Source organism: Nelumbo lutea, chromosome 3, assembly GCF_056320005.1.
Source record: "Nelumbo lutea isolate HS-2025 chromosome 3, American lotus-T2T, whole genome shotgun sequence".
NCBI lineage: Eukaryota > Viridiplantae > Streptophyta > Magnoliopsida > Proteales > Nelumbonaceae > Nelumbo > Nelumbo lutea.
Window position 1 is genome coordinate 81,414,106 of NC_142686.1, and position 16,425 is coordinate 81,430,530.

The 16,425-nt window shown below is 43.3% G+C and overlaps 1 protein-coding gene across 3 annotated transcripts; it reads left to right on the top strand.

Moving 5' to 3' along the window:
• Positions 1–9,184: 9,184 nt before the first annotated feature.
• Positions 9,185–15,252, top strand: LOC148865973 (protein NRT1/ PTR FAMILY 5.10-like). Of its 3 annotated transcripts, none has more exons than XM_088976973.1 (4): positions 9,185–9,789; positions 9,893–10,110; positions 13,173–13,720; positions 14,298–15,252. In XM_088976973.1, the coding sequence occupies exons 1-4, from the start codon at positions 9,648–9,650 to the stop codon at positions 15,124–15,126; spliced, it is 1,737 nt and encodes a 578-aa protein (XP_088833099.1). In that variant the 5' UTR covers positions 9,185–9,647; the 3' UTR covers positions 15,127–15,252. The 3 variants fall into 3 exon arrangements, with proteins under 3 accessions (XP_088833099.1, XP_088833101.1, XP_088833100.1); XM_088976975.1 differs by having other exon boundaries at positions 9,560–9,789; positions 9,873–10,110; XM_088976974.1 differs by having other exon boundaries at positions 9,655–9,789; positions 9,865–10,110.
• The last annotated feature ends 1,173 nt before the right edge of the window (positions 15,253–16,425 follow it).

The following is a 16,425-nucleotide window of genomic DNA, read 5'->3' on the forward strand; positions in this document are numbered from 1 at the left end:
GATTGGACCAAATCCAGTCCAATTGACACCCCTGGATGGAGAGAACATTGTAGCTACAAAACAGGTGAAAGAGGTGATGCTATCCGGATCAGGTCTGCACAATATTCTTAATTCACCTGAACCAAACAACTAAGGTGATGTTTGGGATGATGGTTTCTTGAAACTCACTACCATGTTATGGCATTGAAATTTCTCTGTTTGGTTGGCCGATTTTGGCGATATAGGAAATCAGCCAAAAATCATTATTGAAATCAGCCCTTTCAGGGATTACTTTTTTTTGGGGGGGGAGGGGGTGATTTCCTGTTTTATAAGTGATTCCGATTTTTTTAGGATAACTAGCTGATTACAATTTCTTGAAGATGACATGCCATCCAATATGGCACTCAGCAATAACTCCACTACAAAAATAATTGGTCCTTAAAAATCAGTATCAAACAGATTCAAAGCTGATTTCTTAAAAATCAGCTTACATGGCAAAAATGATACCAAACAATGATTTTTCAAAAATCACCGATTCCAAAAATCACCAATTTTTGTATAATTGGCAAGGAGAATCACCATCGGTGCCAAACATTACCTAAATAATTGGTCTAGACCATTTTGGCTTCCCCAAACCAGTTGGGAACAATTAGGTCAGCATAATTTGTTTAATATTTGTTAGTTAACTATTATTACTAATTATATTAAATAAATTTAGTTAAATATAGTGATTTTTAACTATACAAATAATTAATTATATTGATTAGAAAATCCCAATATTAAAACTTAATAAAAAATAACAGAACGTAAAATTAATAGAAAATCTATTTGCTAATCAACAATATTAATAATTATTGAAAATCATTACAAATTATTAGTCACTATTGAAATTTAGTTAATTTAATATAGATATTATATTAATTTATATTTACTTTAGTAAAATCAGATTATTAGGTAAATTACATAAATTAATTAATTATTTATCTAATATAAATTACAAATTTATAATTGCAATATAAAGATTGTATGTATGTTATAGCCTTTATACCCTAATTATGTGGGTCCCAATAGCAATAATTTAAACAACTAAGACTAATTATATTTTTGTATAAATAGATTATTAAGTCATATTTATTATTAATTATTAACTTTAACTAATTTTAATTAAATTGGTTAAAATACTTGGATTAATTATTAATTCATGTAATCTAGCTTATTTATTTATCTAATTAAGTTAAACGGATTTAATTAATTTATAACTCTATATTGATGGATAAACAATAGACTACCTAGATATTACCCAAAAAATATTGCTTGGACTTGGGATTAAGATGGCAATTTTCCCATCCCCATTAGAACTTGGCCTCCTTCGCATCTAACATGGAGACTATTCTAGTGGGGACAAGGATGAAAATAGGGATTAATTATATACCCAATTAGGGATAGGGATGGGGATGGGGAGTGAAATCCCACCCCAACTATAATATATTAAATATTTTAAAATATCACTTATATTTTAAAATTTAAAATATATATGCGTATTAAATATTTTAAAATATTATGTGTATATATTCTTAGATAGATTTATGTTCATTTCAACTCAAATTGATATTGATGTAGGGTGGCCCAGCCCAGCCCACAAACACCAAATCCAGGGACGTGACTCGCCATAGCAAGGGCTACCCTGCACCCCTCGTACGGAACCAATCACAGAGCGCTCATGTGTCCCTACAAAGCTTGCTAACCGCCATTGTATGGCTCCCATCTCAGGCGTTCATCTCCACAACCTCCAGGCGCCTCAGGTATAAGTAGGGGGTACCCCCCTCCATGTGAGGGATTTGGATCTTGAGTTTGATCCTACTACAAAACTTAAATACATCTTGGGAATTCAGTGTCTACGAGCAGCTTCCTCAGAGCCCTCGTTTGTACCTAATTCCCCTCTTCGTACCCTCGTACTAACTTGACCATCGGAGTCTCCACCTTGGGTTCTCACCCGAGACCTCTGACATCCTCTGCCTTGCAGCACTTCAGCTACCAACCCTCGACTTCTAAGGAACTTGGTACGTGATCAGCCTCAGCACTTTGTCTCCAAATCCTCGAATCCTTCGACCCACCTCCAGAGCCCAGGGGAAAAATACTTTGTTGTCCTCGACCAATCCAAGCATCAACAATTGGCGCCATCTATGGGAACCATTGTTAAGACGATCCCCTAAAGAACTTTGACAAAATAAGGAGTCCCTAAGCTCAAATCACCATGGTATGAAGAACCAGGAATACTCAAAACCCGGTCACTCCAAGTCGTGCTCAATCGCCTAGAGTATTTAACTCATCAAGTTGAGCAGAGCTATCCCTAGGTAGGAGGTCCCCCTCAGGGTGACCGCCCCATCGGGGAATCAACGTAGCCAAACTGGCATGGATCCACGAGCCAACCAGCCCTCAGACTTGGCCACGTGCAACTAACCAACCCCTCCAGTCGACCTGCATCCCAGGAACACCCAACCTTCTAGCCAAAGGGAGGAGCAACCTACACAATCTAAGGATAGCCACCCACCCTCCAAGCTGCATCACCGGCACCGAAGGGCAAACTTGAAGGACGAAGGCAGACGTCGCAATTGCCCCAGTGCCCATTCTAGGGCCAAGGGCCAAATCGACCTTCACCATGCCCGCAAAGACCGGGATGGCACACAGGTGATGCCCAACCCTCAGTTCATCAAACTGTGCTCGGTGTTGTCAAAGTCGAACTCCGACAAGTCAAGGAGGGCCGAATTGACACCTTGGTCGAGTAGAGCAACTCTATGGGGAAGATGGATGCCTTCTCCCCCGACATCATCACCAAGCCATTACCTCCGCATTTCAAAGCTCCCACCATGGAGATGTACGATGGGAATACAGACCCCGATGACCACTTGGAAAACTTTAGGGCACTCAAGATCCAATACGAATACTCTGACACCTTGACGTGCCGAACTTTCTAGGAAACCTTCAAGGGAGCTGCTCGATGGTGGTTCTCAAGCCTTCCACCTCGGTCTATTAACTCGTGGGAGCAGTTCTCTAGCCTGTTCCTCGCCCGCTTCATCAGCAGTCGATGCCCCCAAAAGAGTGTTGTCTCACTGATGATAGTCAAATAGAAGCGAGGAGAAAGATTGTGGTTGTATATTGACTGCTTCAAGAAGGAAGAGCTCGAGGTCTGCGATCTCGACCCCATGGTTTCCATGCAGGCCACCATTAGTGGACTCCTCCCAGGCTTAGCTCTCAATTGCTCAATCGCAAAATGCCAATCAAAGACAAAATTGGAGTTCCTTGAGAGGGCCCAGAAGTATATCGCAATGGAAGAGGCTTTAGTTGGGGATGTTCAAGAAAAGGTCACCGAGCACCAAGACGGAGCCCCAAAAAAGAAGAGAAAGAATGGAGACCACGGCCGTAACAACGACAACAACAGAAGTGGGAAGCCACTGGCCCTAGCCCTAGCTCACAACTAGTACACACCACTTAACACCACCCACCCATAGATTCTGATGAAGATCGGGGAGGAGAAATACATGAAGTGGCCTAAGAAGTTGAAGAAGAATCCCTGAAGGGTGAACCCAAAGAAGTACTACCAATTTGATCGAGGCACTAGCCATGACACCAAGGACTACTTCGATCTCAAGAATGAGATAGAGTCCTTTATACATCGAGGCTAGCTCAAGCAGTACGTTGGGGGTGAGCGTAACGCCTCGTCATCTCAATAGCAACCGCAGCAGCATCAGCAAGTAGCCGGTGTCAAAGACAAAAGCACGACCTTGGGTGGAGCCTCGGTCGTGGCTCGCAAGGCCTACGCTAGGTAGTTAAACATCTAGGGGTCGGCCCCCAAGAAGCAGAAGCAAAAAGCGACCCTCTCCTTCACGAGCGAGGATTTGAAGGGGTTTGCAATCCCCCACGAGGACGCTTTGGTGATTTCAGCCATCATTGCAAAGTTCATAGATAAGAGGATTCTCGTTGATAGCAGCTCCTCGGCTGACATCCTCTTCTATGAAGCTTTCGAAAAGATGAAGATAGCACCAGAGCGCCTTCAGGCAGCAGATGTTCCACTAGTTGGCTTCTCCAACAACATTGTCAAACTAGAGGGCAAGATCACCCCACCCCTCACAGTAGGGACGAAACCCAAGCAAGCGACAAGGATGACAAAGTTCCTGGTCGTGACGACTGGCTCACCCTACAATGCAATCATGGGAAGACCAACTCTTTACATGCTCCAGGCAACCATCTCCTCCTACCACCTTGCTCTCAAGTTCCCCACCAAGCATAGCGTCGGAGTTGTTCGGGGGGACCAACACGCCGCCTGCCAGTGCTATGTGGCAGCACTGTAGGGCAAGAATAAAGAAACCTTGCTACTAGAGGGCCTCAACCTCAGGGAGGAGCCAGCAAGCCAAGGCCAGCCAGCCAAGGACCTCATCTCGGTCCCCCTAGATGAGGGCGAGCCCGAAAGAGCAGTCCCATGTTAGGTCCAACCTTCCCCCGGAGAGCCTATCCAAACTAGTAAGTTTCCTCTGAATTAATGCTGACGTTCTCGCTTGGTTCGCTACTGACATGCCCAAAATTGACCTTTCGGTCATTACTCACAAGTTGAGTGTGGACCCGAGCTCTAGGCCAGTCAAGCAGAAGAAGAGGAACTTTGCACAGGAACAATGAAAGGCCATGGAAGAGGAAGTTGGGAAGCTACTCGATGCCAGCTTCATCCGAGAGGTACACTACCCTAATTGGTTGTTAAATGTGGTTATGGTAAACTTGCCGAGGCCAACACTTGGGGAAATAGGAGCCAGGCAAGCCTCAGTTCTGCCTCGGCTCCATCCTTGGCTCGATAGGTCATCTTGCCTTTGCCTAAATGTTCGATGGGAGGAAGAGAGCTAGGCAAGCCCCCACTTTGCCTCAGCCTCCCCCTATCGTACTTTGGCCTCACCTAAGTGAATACTTAGAGGGAAATTAGAACAGACGAGTCACACTTTCATCGTAAGGCTCTTCCTCGGCCGCCCTCCGCTATGCCTCGGCCTCACCTAAGTAAATACTTAGAGTGTCTCACGCTATGATCTTTTTACTTGGGGGAGCAAGGACCCATCGATGAAAAAATAAGGCAATAGAACAAGCAAAGGAAAAAGAACACGGCAAAAGACAAGTGCTCGAAATGAGGTTCAAAAAATGCCATCGTGTCTCATTACATTCAAAAAATTGACTTTACAAGAATTCTTTCATGGCCCCCAAGGCTGAACGCATGTACAATAACAAAAAGAAAACAAATTCCTGGTCTAGGCCTCGCCACCTACCGGAGAGGGAAGAATAGAATCAAAAGCCCCCTCGGGAGAGTCGGGGATCACCATCAAAGATTTAGCGTCGAAGTCAAACAGAGACACCGCGAACGCCTTCTTGGTATCCTCAATCTCGTCCAAGTAAGCCCCAGATGCGAGATTAGCCATCTCCTCGGCCTGCTTCTCCACCTCTTGGGCCCTCTTCTCAGCGTCGATAGCTCTTTGTTCGGCCTACACAACTCGCTTCACCGCTTCCTTGGCCCTTCTCCCTACCTTGGCAACCTGCTTCTTTGCCTCAACAGCATCTCCCTCATCTTGGTTGGAATGCCACTCAACCTCGGAGAGGAGACTTTTGACATGAGCCCTCTCCACTTGCACCTGAGCCTCCATCTGGAACTTCTGCTCATTAATGAGGCTCTGCTAGAACCTATGGTATTTCTCCTCAATGGCGGCAACAGCTTGTTGGAGCTTCCCCTTCTCCTCCTCCAACCCGTCCATTTGGGATAGGATCAACTTCAAATGATCCTCGAGGCCAATGAAATGGAGGCAGACCCGTAGCAAAGGAACAATCAATATCCTATGAGGGAGCAAATAGCCATGAAAAGAAAGGAACAAGTGTTACCTCGACCAGGCTTTGCATCCCCGTGTTACATATCTTCTCTAGGGCGCTCCCCAGCATCTGGAAGCGATCTCATGAAAGAAGTGCCCCACTCACTAGGGCTCGGATGACCCCTTCATCCTGGATGGAGTCCCCCTCACGAACATCCCACCGGGGGTAGAAGATTTGGCTGGACCGTTTGGTGAGCTTCTCCAGTAGCATGGGGGCAGAAAACAGTCCCATTTGTTCCCTATGGGGCCTCCTTGGGGCGTCCCCTGACATGCCCCCAGTGTGGGCCACCTTCTGTGGCGGTTGATCCCCCACGGCTTCCTCAACCAGCCTCTTTTGCCCCGCCTTGGTCTCCTGGGCAGGCTTCCACGTCCCAATAGTTGACTTCGGTGACACTTGTTGCTCACGCCTCGTTTGGCACTCCTCAACGGGCCTTTTCCCCTTAGTGGGGACTTGTGGAGTTGCTCCCTTTGTGGGAGCTGATGGAGTAGTCCCTTTGGCAGGGACCTGTGAAACTATCCCATTAGCGGGGACCTAGCGAGAGGACCCTGCTTCGCAGGGGCCGGGACCTTCTCCTTCAATGTTGGTGTCCCCTCGAAGGGCCTCTGAGGCTATTTTGCCCCCGCTTTTGCCTACTCCTTATGCATCGCAGAGCATGGTCCATTAGGGTCTTCCCAACGTCCATCGACACCTCTGCAAACAAAATAAAGTTTTTAGTAACGCATTGCAAAGAAGAGGACTAGGGAATGTGTTAAGGGACTACAGGGCCTCTCCTACCAAGGGGATTAGGGCTGAGCCCCGCAAAGACTAGTGGGACCTCCTCCTCCATCAAAGGCTGGGCTCGGAATCTCCCCAGTTTGAGAAACCAAGCGAGATCATCGCTCTCCTCACTCGTGAACAAGGGGACACTCTCTCCATAGCTTGGCTAACCTCTCCCCACCCCGACTTGAAGGACCAGCCCTAGGGACAGGACAAAAAGAAAAATTTACCCTAAAATTATAAACGGAAGAAGGGTTATCTACAAGATTGGTCCTACGGGGTTGAAGATAGTACATGCCGCTTTCGGAAGAGTGCTTCCTCGACACAAACAATGCTTGAAAGAGCTTCGGCATCAATTCCACTCCGTGGAACCAATTCACCACCAGCATTGCCACTATGGTCCTAACGGCGTTGGGCATCATCTAGCTAAAGGTGATCCCATATGCCCTCAACAATTCAGAGATTAACAAGTGAAGGGGAAATCGAAGACCGAATTGGAGGAAGTGTTGGTAAACGTAGATCTTTCCCTCCTTAGGAGTCCATGGCCGGTTGCCCACCTTGGGCACCATCATACCATAGGACGAGGGTATGAAGTATTGCCTTGCCAAAGCCTTAACTTGATTCCCATCTAGAGAGTTTTCAAACCCTAGGCGTAGGAGGTCGGTCTTGGTTGCTACTTGGGTAGCACCCTCAGCCCTCGTTCCGGAGATGGGATCTGGGGTCTCTGCCCCCTTAACTTGGGAGGACCCCTCGGCATCACAGATGTGGCGCACTCATAGGGAGGGTCATCACCTAGACGGCTGCCTTCGGCGCCCTTGGAGGCTGCCCTCTCCCGAAGCACCTCAACCTCTTACCGAAGGGGAGCAAGGACAGAAGGGCTTAAAGGAAAAAGGGGAGAAGGGATTCGGATGGGGTTCCCCTCCAACTCATTCGGAAGATCATAGCACTTAGGTCCAGAATCTGAGAAAGACATCATTCGAGATTGCCTAAAGGGAAGTGGAGGAAGAAGAAGTAAAAATGAAATGTCGAAAGATTGGAGAATCTGGGAGCTGAGTTCACTCAAGAGCAAAGGCACTTAGAGGCAAATGACCAGAAAGTTGCCATCAAGGACCCTATTTAAAGAAGAATCAGCAACCCAGATATCTCGAGATTCAACGGTTGAGAAGTCGCCGCCTCTATGACCCAACCACAGCATGCCGCGTAACGCTCAGCCTCGGAAGGCGAAACGATGCACTAGTGATGCCTTGGATCGTCTCAGATCTAACGGACACGAAACACCTCCATACTTACGATCCAGCTACACTGCACCCCTAAGACTCGTCCTTGGAAGGAGAAATGACGCTCGGGGTGGATCAGTGCGTCCATCTACCACAACCCACCGGTTTTTGCACCCAATCCCATGAGCGCGCACACCAGTTCAACCGGAAAGCCGTTCTACGCACGAGGTGTTCTCCCAACCCATAGACCCGTTCAGAGTACGGCCCCCAGCCACCTGCCCGAAGCAGTAGTGCCGCAGATCACTCGCAGCTTTGGCCCAACTTATGAAGATGAACCAAGTGGAGACACGAAAGAAAATGCCACTATAGGGTCCACCTCGGCTGCCGGACCCACTAGCGCTCACCACTACTACTCCCATCAACCAAAGCCGAATCCTTCACCTCAGCCTCAGGAGTGGGGGCAAGTGATGTAGGGTGGCCCAACCCACGAATGTCAGATCCAGGGACGCGACTCGCCACAACAGGGGATACCCTGCACCCCTCGTACGGAGTCAATCGCGGAGCGCCCACATGTCCCCGCAAAGCTCATTGACCGCCCTCGTATGACTCCCATCTCAGGCGTTCATCTCCACCAACCTCCAAGCGCCTCAGGTATAAATAAGGGGTACCCTCCTCCAGGTGAGGGATCCGGATCTTGAGTCTGATCCTACTACAGAACTTAAATACATCTTGGGAATTCAGTGTCTATGAGCAACTTCCTCAGAGCCCTCGTCTATACCTAAGTCCCCTCTTCGTACCCTCGTACTAACTTGATCGTCGGAGTCTTCGCCTCAGGTTCTCACCCGAGGCCTGTAACATCCTCTACTTTGCAGCACTTCAGCTACTAGCCCTCGAATTCTACGGAACTCGGTACACGATCAGCCTCGGCCTATTGTCCTCAACCTCATAACTTAGTCTTCAAATCCTCAAAGCCTTTGGTCCACCTCCAGAGCCCAAGGGCAAAATTACTTTTTTATCCTCGACCAATCTGAGTATCAACAGATATTATCTAAGTGTTAAAGCAATTTAGATTCATATTTTTTTTCTATTAAAGTAAATCATTTTTTCCAAAGCAAAATTTTAATTAAAAATAAAAAAGGAATTCCGGGACCCGATTCCTCATTGAGGAACTTGCCTCTACATTAGGGATAACGGATAGGGTTTATTTGTGTACACGATGGGGATGGGGTTTGGAGACCGAATACGAGAACTTATATTGAGACTAGTGTTAGGTAAAATTTAGCATTCAGACTGGACTCTGTTCGATTTCTTTATTTATCTCTGACTCTGTTCAATTTCTTATAGGGTTTTGGCCTTCCTACCGAAAAAGGTATTCATGAGTCAGTTAAAAAAATCAATAATAAATTATCGATGAACTTACAAGTAGAGATGTTGATGCACTTACCCACTGGTGTACTAGATGTTGGATTATAAATGCGGCATGTCAAGTTGTTAACATTGCAGAATTGAAATATTTGTATACTTGGACCCAAGTCACTACAGGTAGAGTCGGATACTCGGATTTGTCATTTCATTCATTCTTCAGTCGGTTCGGGTCAGTGGCGGAAGCTATTCAACGCCAACCAATTGGGTTGATCTGTTCCCAAAGTGGTCCCTACATTATGTTCCCATATGGCTTTGGTTACATATTATTGGAATTCAGATTTTTGTGATAGCTCTCTCAATTCTTTTTGTTGATTGCGTAGAACGGTAGAAGGGAGAGAGAGAGAGAGAGAGAAGAGGCCTGGGAGGGCACTGGGAAGAATGGAGGTGTGTGACGCTTCAATAAGTGAATCTCCGCTGCTGGGAGGAGGAGAAGATATGGTAGAAGGGATGGTGGATTATAAAGGTCGCCGGGTTATCAGATCCAAGAGCGGCGGTTGGAGTTCTGCATCGTTCATCATAGGTGAGTTTTTTTCTTAATTAATTTTTTTTTTTTTTTGGTTTGCTTAATTGATTCTTCAGTCTTTGAATCCTTGAGGGTATAAGATTTGGAACACGGTCCGCAGGAGTGGAGATGGCGGAGAGATTTGCTTACTACGGGATTGCCTCCAACCTGATAAGCTATCTGACGGGGCCGCTCCGGCAGTCGACGGCGACGGCCGCCGTAAATGCGAACGCATGGTCGGGGGCGGCATCCATGTTTCCTCTGCTGGGAGCTTTTGTTGCTGATGCTTATCTCGGCCGCTTTCGGACCATTCTTTTCTCTTCTCTTCTCTATGTTCTTGTTAGTGTCTCTCTCTCTCCATTTCTCTCGCTCTGAGTCTCTGATAGTGCTCCGCCTCCGCTAGGTTATCACAATTATTGAGCCGTGTTGTTTATTTGTCTTAATTCTTATTTAATTTCATTTGCGGCCAAGAAAAACAACATTCCTTTTTCAATGGGTCAGACGGACCCGAATACCCGATTGGACTCGAACCTATTATATAGGGTCTTGGTTTTATTGTGTCAAACGGACTACATGACCGATCAACACAGAACAAGCTCGTTTCTGCTGCAGATCCCGTTTGTGTGTTTAGTTGGATTTTTTATCGGTCGGGTCTATCCTATAGAACTGTACAGATCGAATGGATCGTCTATTTGGTCATTATGTGTTTTTATCCATGGTTTTCAAAACCGGACCGGACGGGATGGTCGAACCAGAAAAATTGGGAATCGGTCAGTGACCGGTTTCGGTTTTCCTCAAAACCGGATTTTCTTCAAAAACAGTTGATTTTGGTCAGCAAATTGTTGACCCAAGCAGTTAATCGTTCGAACACTTTTGACCATTTTTTTATTTTTTTTTTGTCGGAACAGACCGATCATTCGGTTCGAACTATTGGACCGTTTGACCTAATAATCGGACCCCTAACCAGTTCGATCTCTGGGTTGATTTTAAAAACCATGGTTTTTATCCTCATTAATAATCATGGTTTTCAAAACTAAACCAGACGGTCGGACTGGAAAATTGGGAACCGGTCAGGTGACTGGTTCCATTTTTCCCCAAAATTGGATTTTCTCTAAAACCATTGATTTTGGTCAGCAAACCATTGACCGAAGCGGTTAACCATTTGAACGGTTTTGACCATTTTTTTCTTAATTTTTTTACTTTTTTGTCAGAACGGGCCGACCGTTCAAACCGAACGATCGGACCATTTGACCTAGGAACTGAACCCCTAACCGATTGGTTTTAAAAACCATGTTAATAATTGAGTTAGGACCAGTCCTTTTTCCTTGTTGTTCTAAACCAAATATGGCCCTAATCGATTACATAATTAATATATAAAGGGGTCTTGATTATGGGGCTGTTTGACAAGTCTTTTTGGGAAAATCTTCTGGTAGCTCTAATAGTTAAAAAACGCATTGAGCTTTTGTATAAAGATCTGAGTAGCTCGAAGATAGTTTGGCTACCGCATCTTTATGTGCATCTTTTTGTATTTTTCTACGTAAAAATAAAGCGAGAAAGACGCGAAAAGCTCTATTTGGAGCTTTCCAAACTCAGCCCAAAATGAGCTTCTCGCCTCTTTTCGGTGCACTGACTTTTAGCAGCTAGATCTGTTATGAACCAAACAGAAAAAAGATTGTGGTGCAGTCTATCCAACTTATAAAGATGACACAAAAAGATGCGCCAAACAGGGCCTATAGAACTACTTATGTATGTATATTATATATATACATAAATTATGACAAATATCAAATGTATATTATATAGGTATGCCAACCTTAGCTCAGCCGATGGCCACCCCTAACATTGTGTTTAGTTATAATGCAAATAAATTTGTATTGATATAAAATTATGATAGTGTAAATGATTTGAGCGTAAATTCTGACCTATTTTTATTTTAAATTTTAGCTTATTTTGTTTGATTGCAGTACAAATGAAGTAAATTAAGACATAAAACAGAATAAAGTAAAATCCAAAATAAGATTAAACAAGAATTTGCATTTTTTTATGCTTGCACTTCCATACATTTGTACAAGTGAAAATAAATTTGCACTGCAACCAAACACAGCCTAGACAATTAGGGATGCAACTTTGGAGGGTCCAACCTGAGCCCAGTCCGACCTAACTCAGGCTTTTGCCCAGATTGGGTCTGTCCAGCATGAGTTTTCGGGTTGCAGGCTGTGCCTAGGCCAGAAACTTGGGCCTGACGTAAATTTGGGTTGGACACTTGGGCTTGGATTGAGGCCTCAAGTAGCCCGAGTTTAACCCAATCCAATCCGAGATTACATACATATATGTATTATATTTATATAAAAATATCTTTCTTTAATTATATACATGTGAATATGTATATGTACATTTGTAAATAAAATTTGTACATATTTTCAATTAATTATACTATTAAGTTGGACCATAAAACCCAACCAACTAACCTGTCCAAACCCTACTAATTTGGCCCAGCCCAGCCCGAGCCTGAGCCCAACCCAAATTTATTAAGCTCAGGTGGAGCTTGGGTTGATAAAGTTGGGCTTAACCTTGGCCAGGCACAAACCTGAGGTTTGCTCTTTAGGATTGGGCTGGTTTGACCTTCAACTCATCCGACTCATCCGAGTTGCACCACTAGAGATGAGACGATATGCATTTGTGCCACTTTAAAATTAGAAATTCCAAATAATTGAATGAGGTAGAAACTAATGTAGAAGGGGGAGTGAGGAAAATTGACCCATCAAGAGGGCCCATGATCAATCAGGGGGCTTATACGCAGCACTTGTTTTGGGCTCTATTCTAATTTCTCGGGGTATGCTTGTCAGTTATCTGTTTCTTGGTGATAATGGCACCCTCTCTTATGCAATAAAATCTTTCCTTCTTGCCAATAAAAAGAATAAAAAGGAGGGTCCATGATCAAGTGGACAGTTTGGGCCAGTAATGATCGAATGGATTGTTGGGAGTGGATGGTCTAACCGGATGGTTTTACAAGGAAACCAAAACGATCCAGGAAACTCCAATACGACAATTTGGTTCGGTTCAAAAGGATTCCCCTTGTGCTTCTCCACATCCTTCATCCATTGGAAAGGGTACATCTGCTGAAGACCTGAAGTAGTAAACAACGGTTACGTGCTCATAAAATAGGATTCATGTAGCCCAGCCCTGCCTATATGTTTTTTTTTTTCGCCCATAAGTTCTAGTGTACGGTTTTTTTTTCTCCCTGAATCTAGGTACTGTACGGGTTATAAGAAAAAGAAAGAAAAACTAAACTTTACTCTTTAGTTTGGTTTTGTTTATCTTTGATGCTATTCATATAAATAAAATTATGATGTGGTTTTGTTTATCTAGTTTGGTTTTGTTTATCTTTGATGGAATCACAGGGATTAGGGTTATTAACAGTATCAGCAATTCTTCCTTCTCCGAGCTTTCCTCACAACCAGAACACCAAGGACCACAGATCATGCCTTCAATTCCAAGTCATCTTATTCTTTGTCTCTCTGTATCTTGTGGCAATTGCCCAAGGAGGGCACAAGCCATGTGTGCAAGCTTTTGGTGCAGATCAGTTTGATGGACGGAACCCAGATGAGTGCAAATCTAAAAGTTCATTCTTCAATTGGTGGTATTTTGGGTTTAGTGGCAGTAGTTTCATATCACTTTTGATCTTAAATTACATTCAAGACAACTACAACTGGGTTCTTGGATTTGGAATTCCTTGCATTTCCATGGTAGCTGCACTTGTTGTTTTCTTACTTGGAAGGAAGACATATCGATACAGTTCCAAACAAGATAATAGCAATCCATTTTTGAGAATTGCCCAAGTGTTTGTTGCTGCAGCAAGGAACTGGCGCACCACTCCCTCAACTGCTGCTGTTGTGAAAGAGGAAGAAGCAAGAATACTACTCCCTCGGCATGGCACATACCAATTCAAGTAAGAAAAAAAGAATTTCTCATTCTTAATTCCAAAACAAGGATCAAGTAACTCAGGATCTGCTTATTATTATATCATCTCACTGGTTCCATGAATGTGGAGGATATCTTGTCCATGAAATGCCTACCCACAATAGACTTTTATACATGAGAAGGTCCATGTTTCATGGCAGTACTTACATATGATAACTTGTAGCTCCAATAGGTGATAAAATGAGAGAAAATAGATGGTTTGGTCAAGTCCATAGAAGACCGTTATATGGAATCTATAAGAAGTGATTTGCTGCAGGTTGAAGGAGCTAAAAGGGCCAGTTACAAACCAGAAAGGACTTTGTCTGAAGCAATAAGAAATGATTTAAGGGCTCATAATTTAACAATTAACATGACACTAAACAGATTGGAATGATGAAACGGGATTTACGTAGCCAATCCCATATATATGGGGTAAAGCTTAGATGATGATGGTGGTGACCTATATGTTAATCACTTCCTTGCTACTTCTCTCTAGAGCCAGAACTTGAAATAGTATTCATCCTATTCTTCTATTTCTTGATTTTGATTTCTTTCAAATGATGCAGGTTTCTTGACAAAGCATTGGCTATGGCTTCAAGTGATCAATATGGTTCAGATGAAAACTGGAAAATGTGTAGCGTCAGTCAGGTGGAAGAAGCAAAGGTGATCCTGAACTTGGTTCCTATATGGGCAACATGCTTAATATATGCAGTTGTATTTGCTCAATCCTCTACCTTCTTCACCAAGCAAGGACTCACCATGGACAGATCAATAACGCCTGGTTTCGAAATACCACCTGCCTCACTCCAGTCCTTTATCAGTATTGCAATTGTTGTGTTCATTCCCATCTACGACCGTATCATTGTTCCAATTGCTAGAGCTTATACTGGGAAGCCTTCTGGTATAACAATGCTTCAGAGAATTGGAACTGGTATGTTTCTATCTCTAATTTCCATGGTTGTGGCAGCAATAGTTGAGAAGGAAAGACTTAAAGTGGCCAGAGATTCTGGACTAGTAGATATGCCACAAGTAACTCTTCCAATGAGCGTGTGGTGGTTAGTTCCTCAGTATGTCTTGTTTGGAGTTTCTGATGTCTTCACCATGGTTGGTTTGCAAGAATTTTTCTATGATCAAGTCCCAAATGGATTGAGAAGCATGGGTCTATCCCTCTACCTTAGCATCTTTGGCATAGGGAACTTCCTAAGCAGCTTCCTCATCTCTGTCATTGAGAAGGCAACCAGTAGGGGAGGCCAAGATAGCTGGTTTGCAAATAATTTGAACCGGGCACATCTAGATTGGTTCTATTGGCTTCTTGCTGGATTAAGTGTAATAGAATTAGTTTTGTATTTGTATTTTGCCAAATCATACATCTATAACAGAGTAAGTGCCATCTGAGTGACCTCAATTCTGTTACAGATTTCTTATTCACATTTGTATGTACTAGTAAACATGTACGTGCATTTACACGTGACAGTATCTCTAAGACAAAACTATTTACAATTCATGGGCAGTTTTTGAACAGTTATAAGTGGGTAGTTTCTAAACTGTTATAAGTGGACAGTTTTTGAACATTTATAAGTGGGAAGTTTCTTAACTGTTATAAATGGGCAGTTTTTGGAGTGAGAGTAAAGGACATATATGGCTTTTTTTATGCCCGTTGTATGTTGCTTAGATAAGGGGTAAAAGTGTCTAATGAAAAGTCCAGAAAATGGGGCTATTCGCTCTTTTATTAGTAGTGTAGATATAGATATAAATATAGATATTAGAATAATGCCAATGAACTATTTGTTTGCTTTTTGATGTTATTGTTGTGGATTGAAATTGCTATTTCTTTTCTCTTGTGAGTTCAGTGATTCATAAGTCTAACTTTTGCATAGGATTGCTTTTTAATTTCTTTTAGTCTTACTATTTCAATTTTTTATTAAAATTTAAAGATTTCATGAAACTGTAGAAGGGTGATGTCTCTTGTCTGTAGAAGAATAATATCATAGAGTTAAAGCTTATATAACAGATGTCTAGCTCAACCAACTTTTTTTTTGTTAGAATATGATATACCAATCTGGGAGATGACGGTAAAGAGAGACAAACAAACTATACTTGACAACTTCTAAAGGGGTGTTGTCAAATTAGTGGACCCCTACCCTGAAGAGTGCAATATATAATGTTTATCACATTGTTGGATATTTAGAAATCAGTCCCCAATAGGGATTATAAAGAAAATATGTAAACTACAATTATAATGCAAAAGCAACTGGAGAAGCAAGAAACAAAGACCAATAACAGAAACTGTACGATTGAACTAGACAAAGGCTTTTAGCATTCATCCGGTGCAGCCAATGGTTACACATAATACAATCCACAACCTCTTTGGCTTCCAGTGGCATTCGCATTAATGGTCACATAGAACAACATAACATAGAAAATAGAAATATGTCATAAGGAACTAATTGTTAACACAAGGTTGAGTACTAACTTGTCGTTTCATGTGGATTTGGCATGGCTGGCTTTGAGGGCGAAAGCAGAGAACGACATAGGGATAGAGAATCCACTACAATTTGGAAAATTCATACCTTAGTTGGAGCATGTTGAGTCCAGTTTTTCCAAGATATATTTGCTTATGATCTTGCTTTGATCTCTAAAGGATGTCTGAAATTAGAGTACTTGGATCTATTTGGATGTTCGAACTTAACTAGC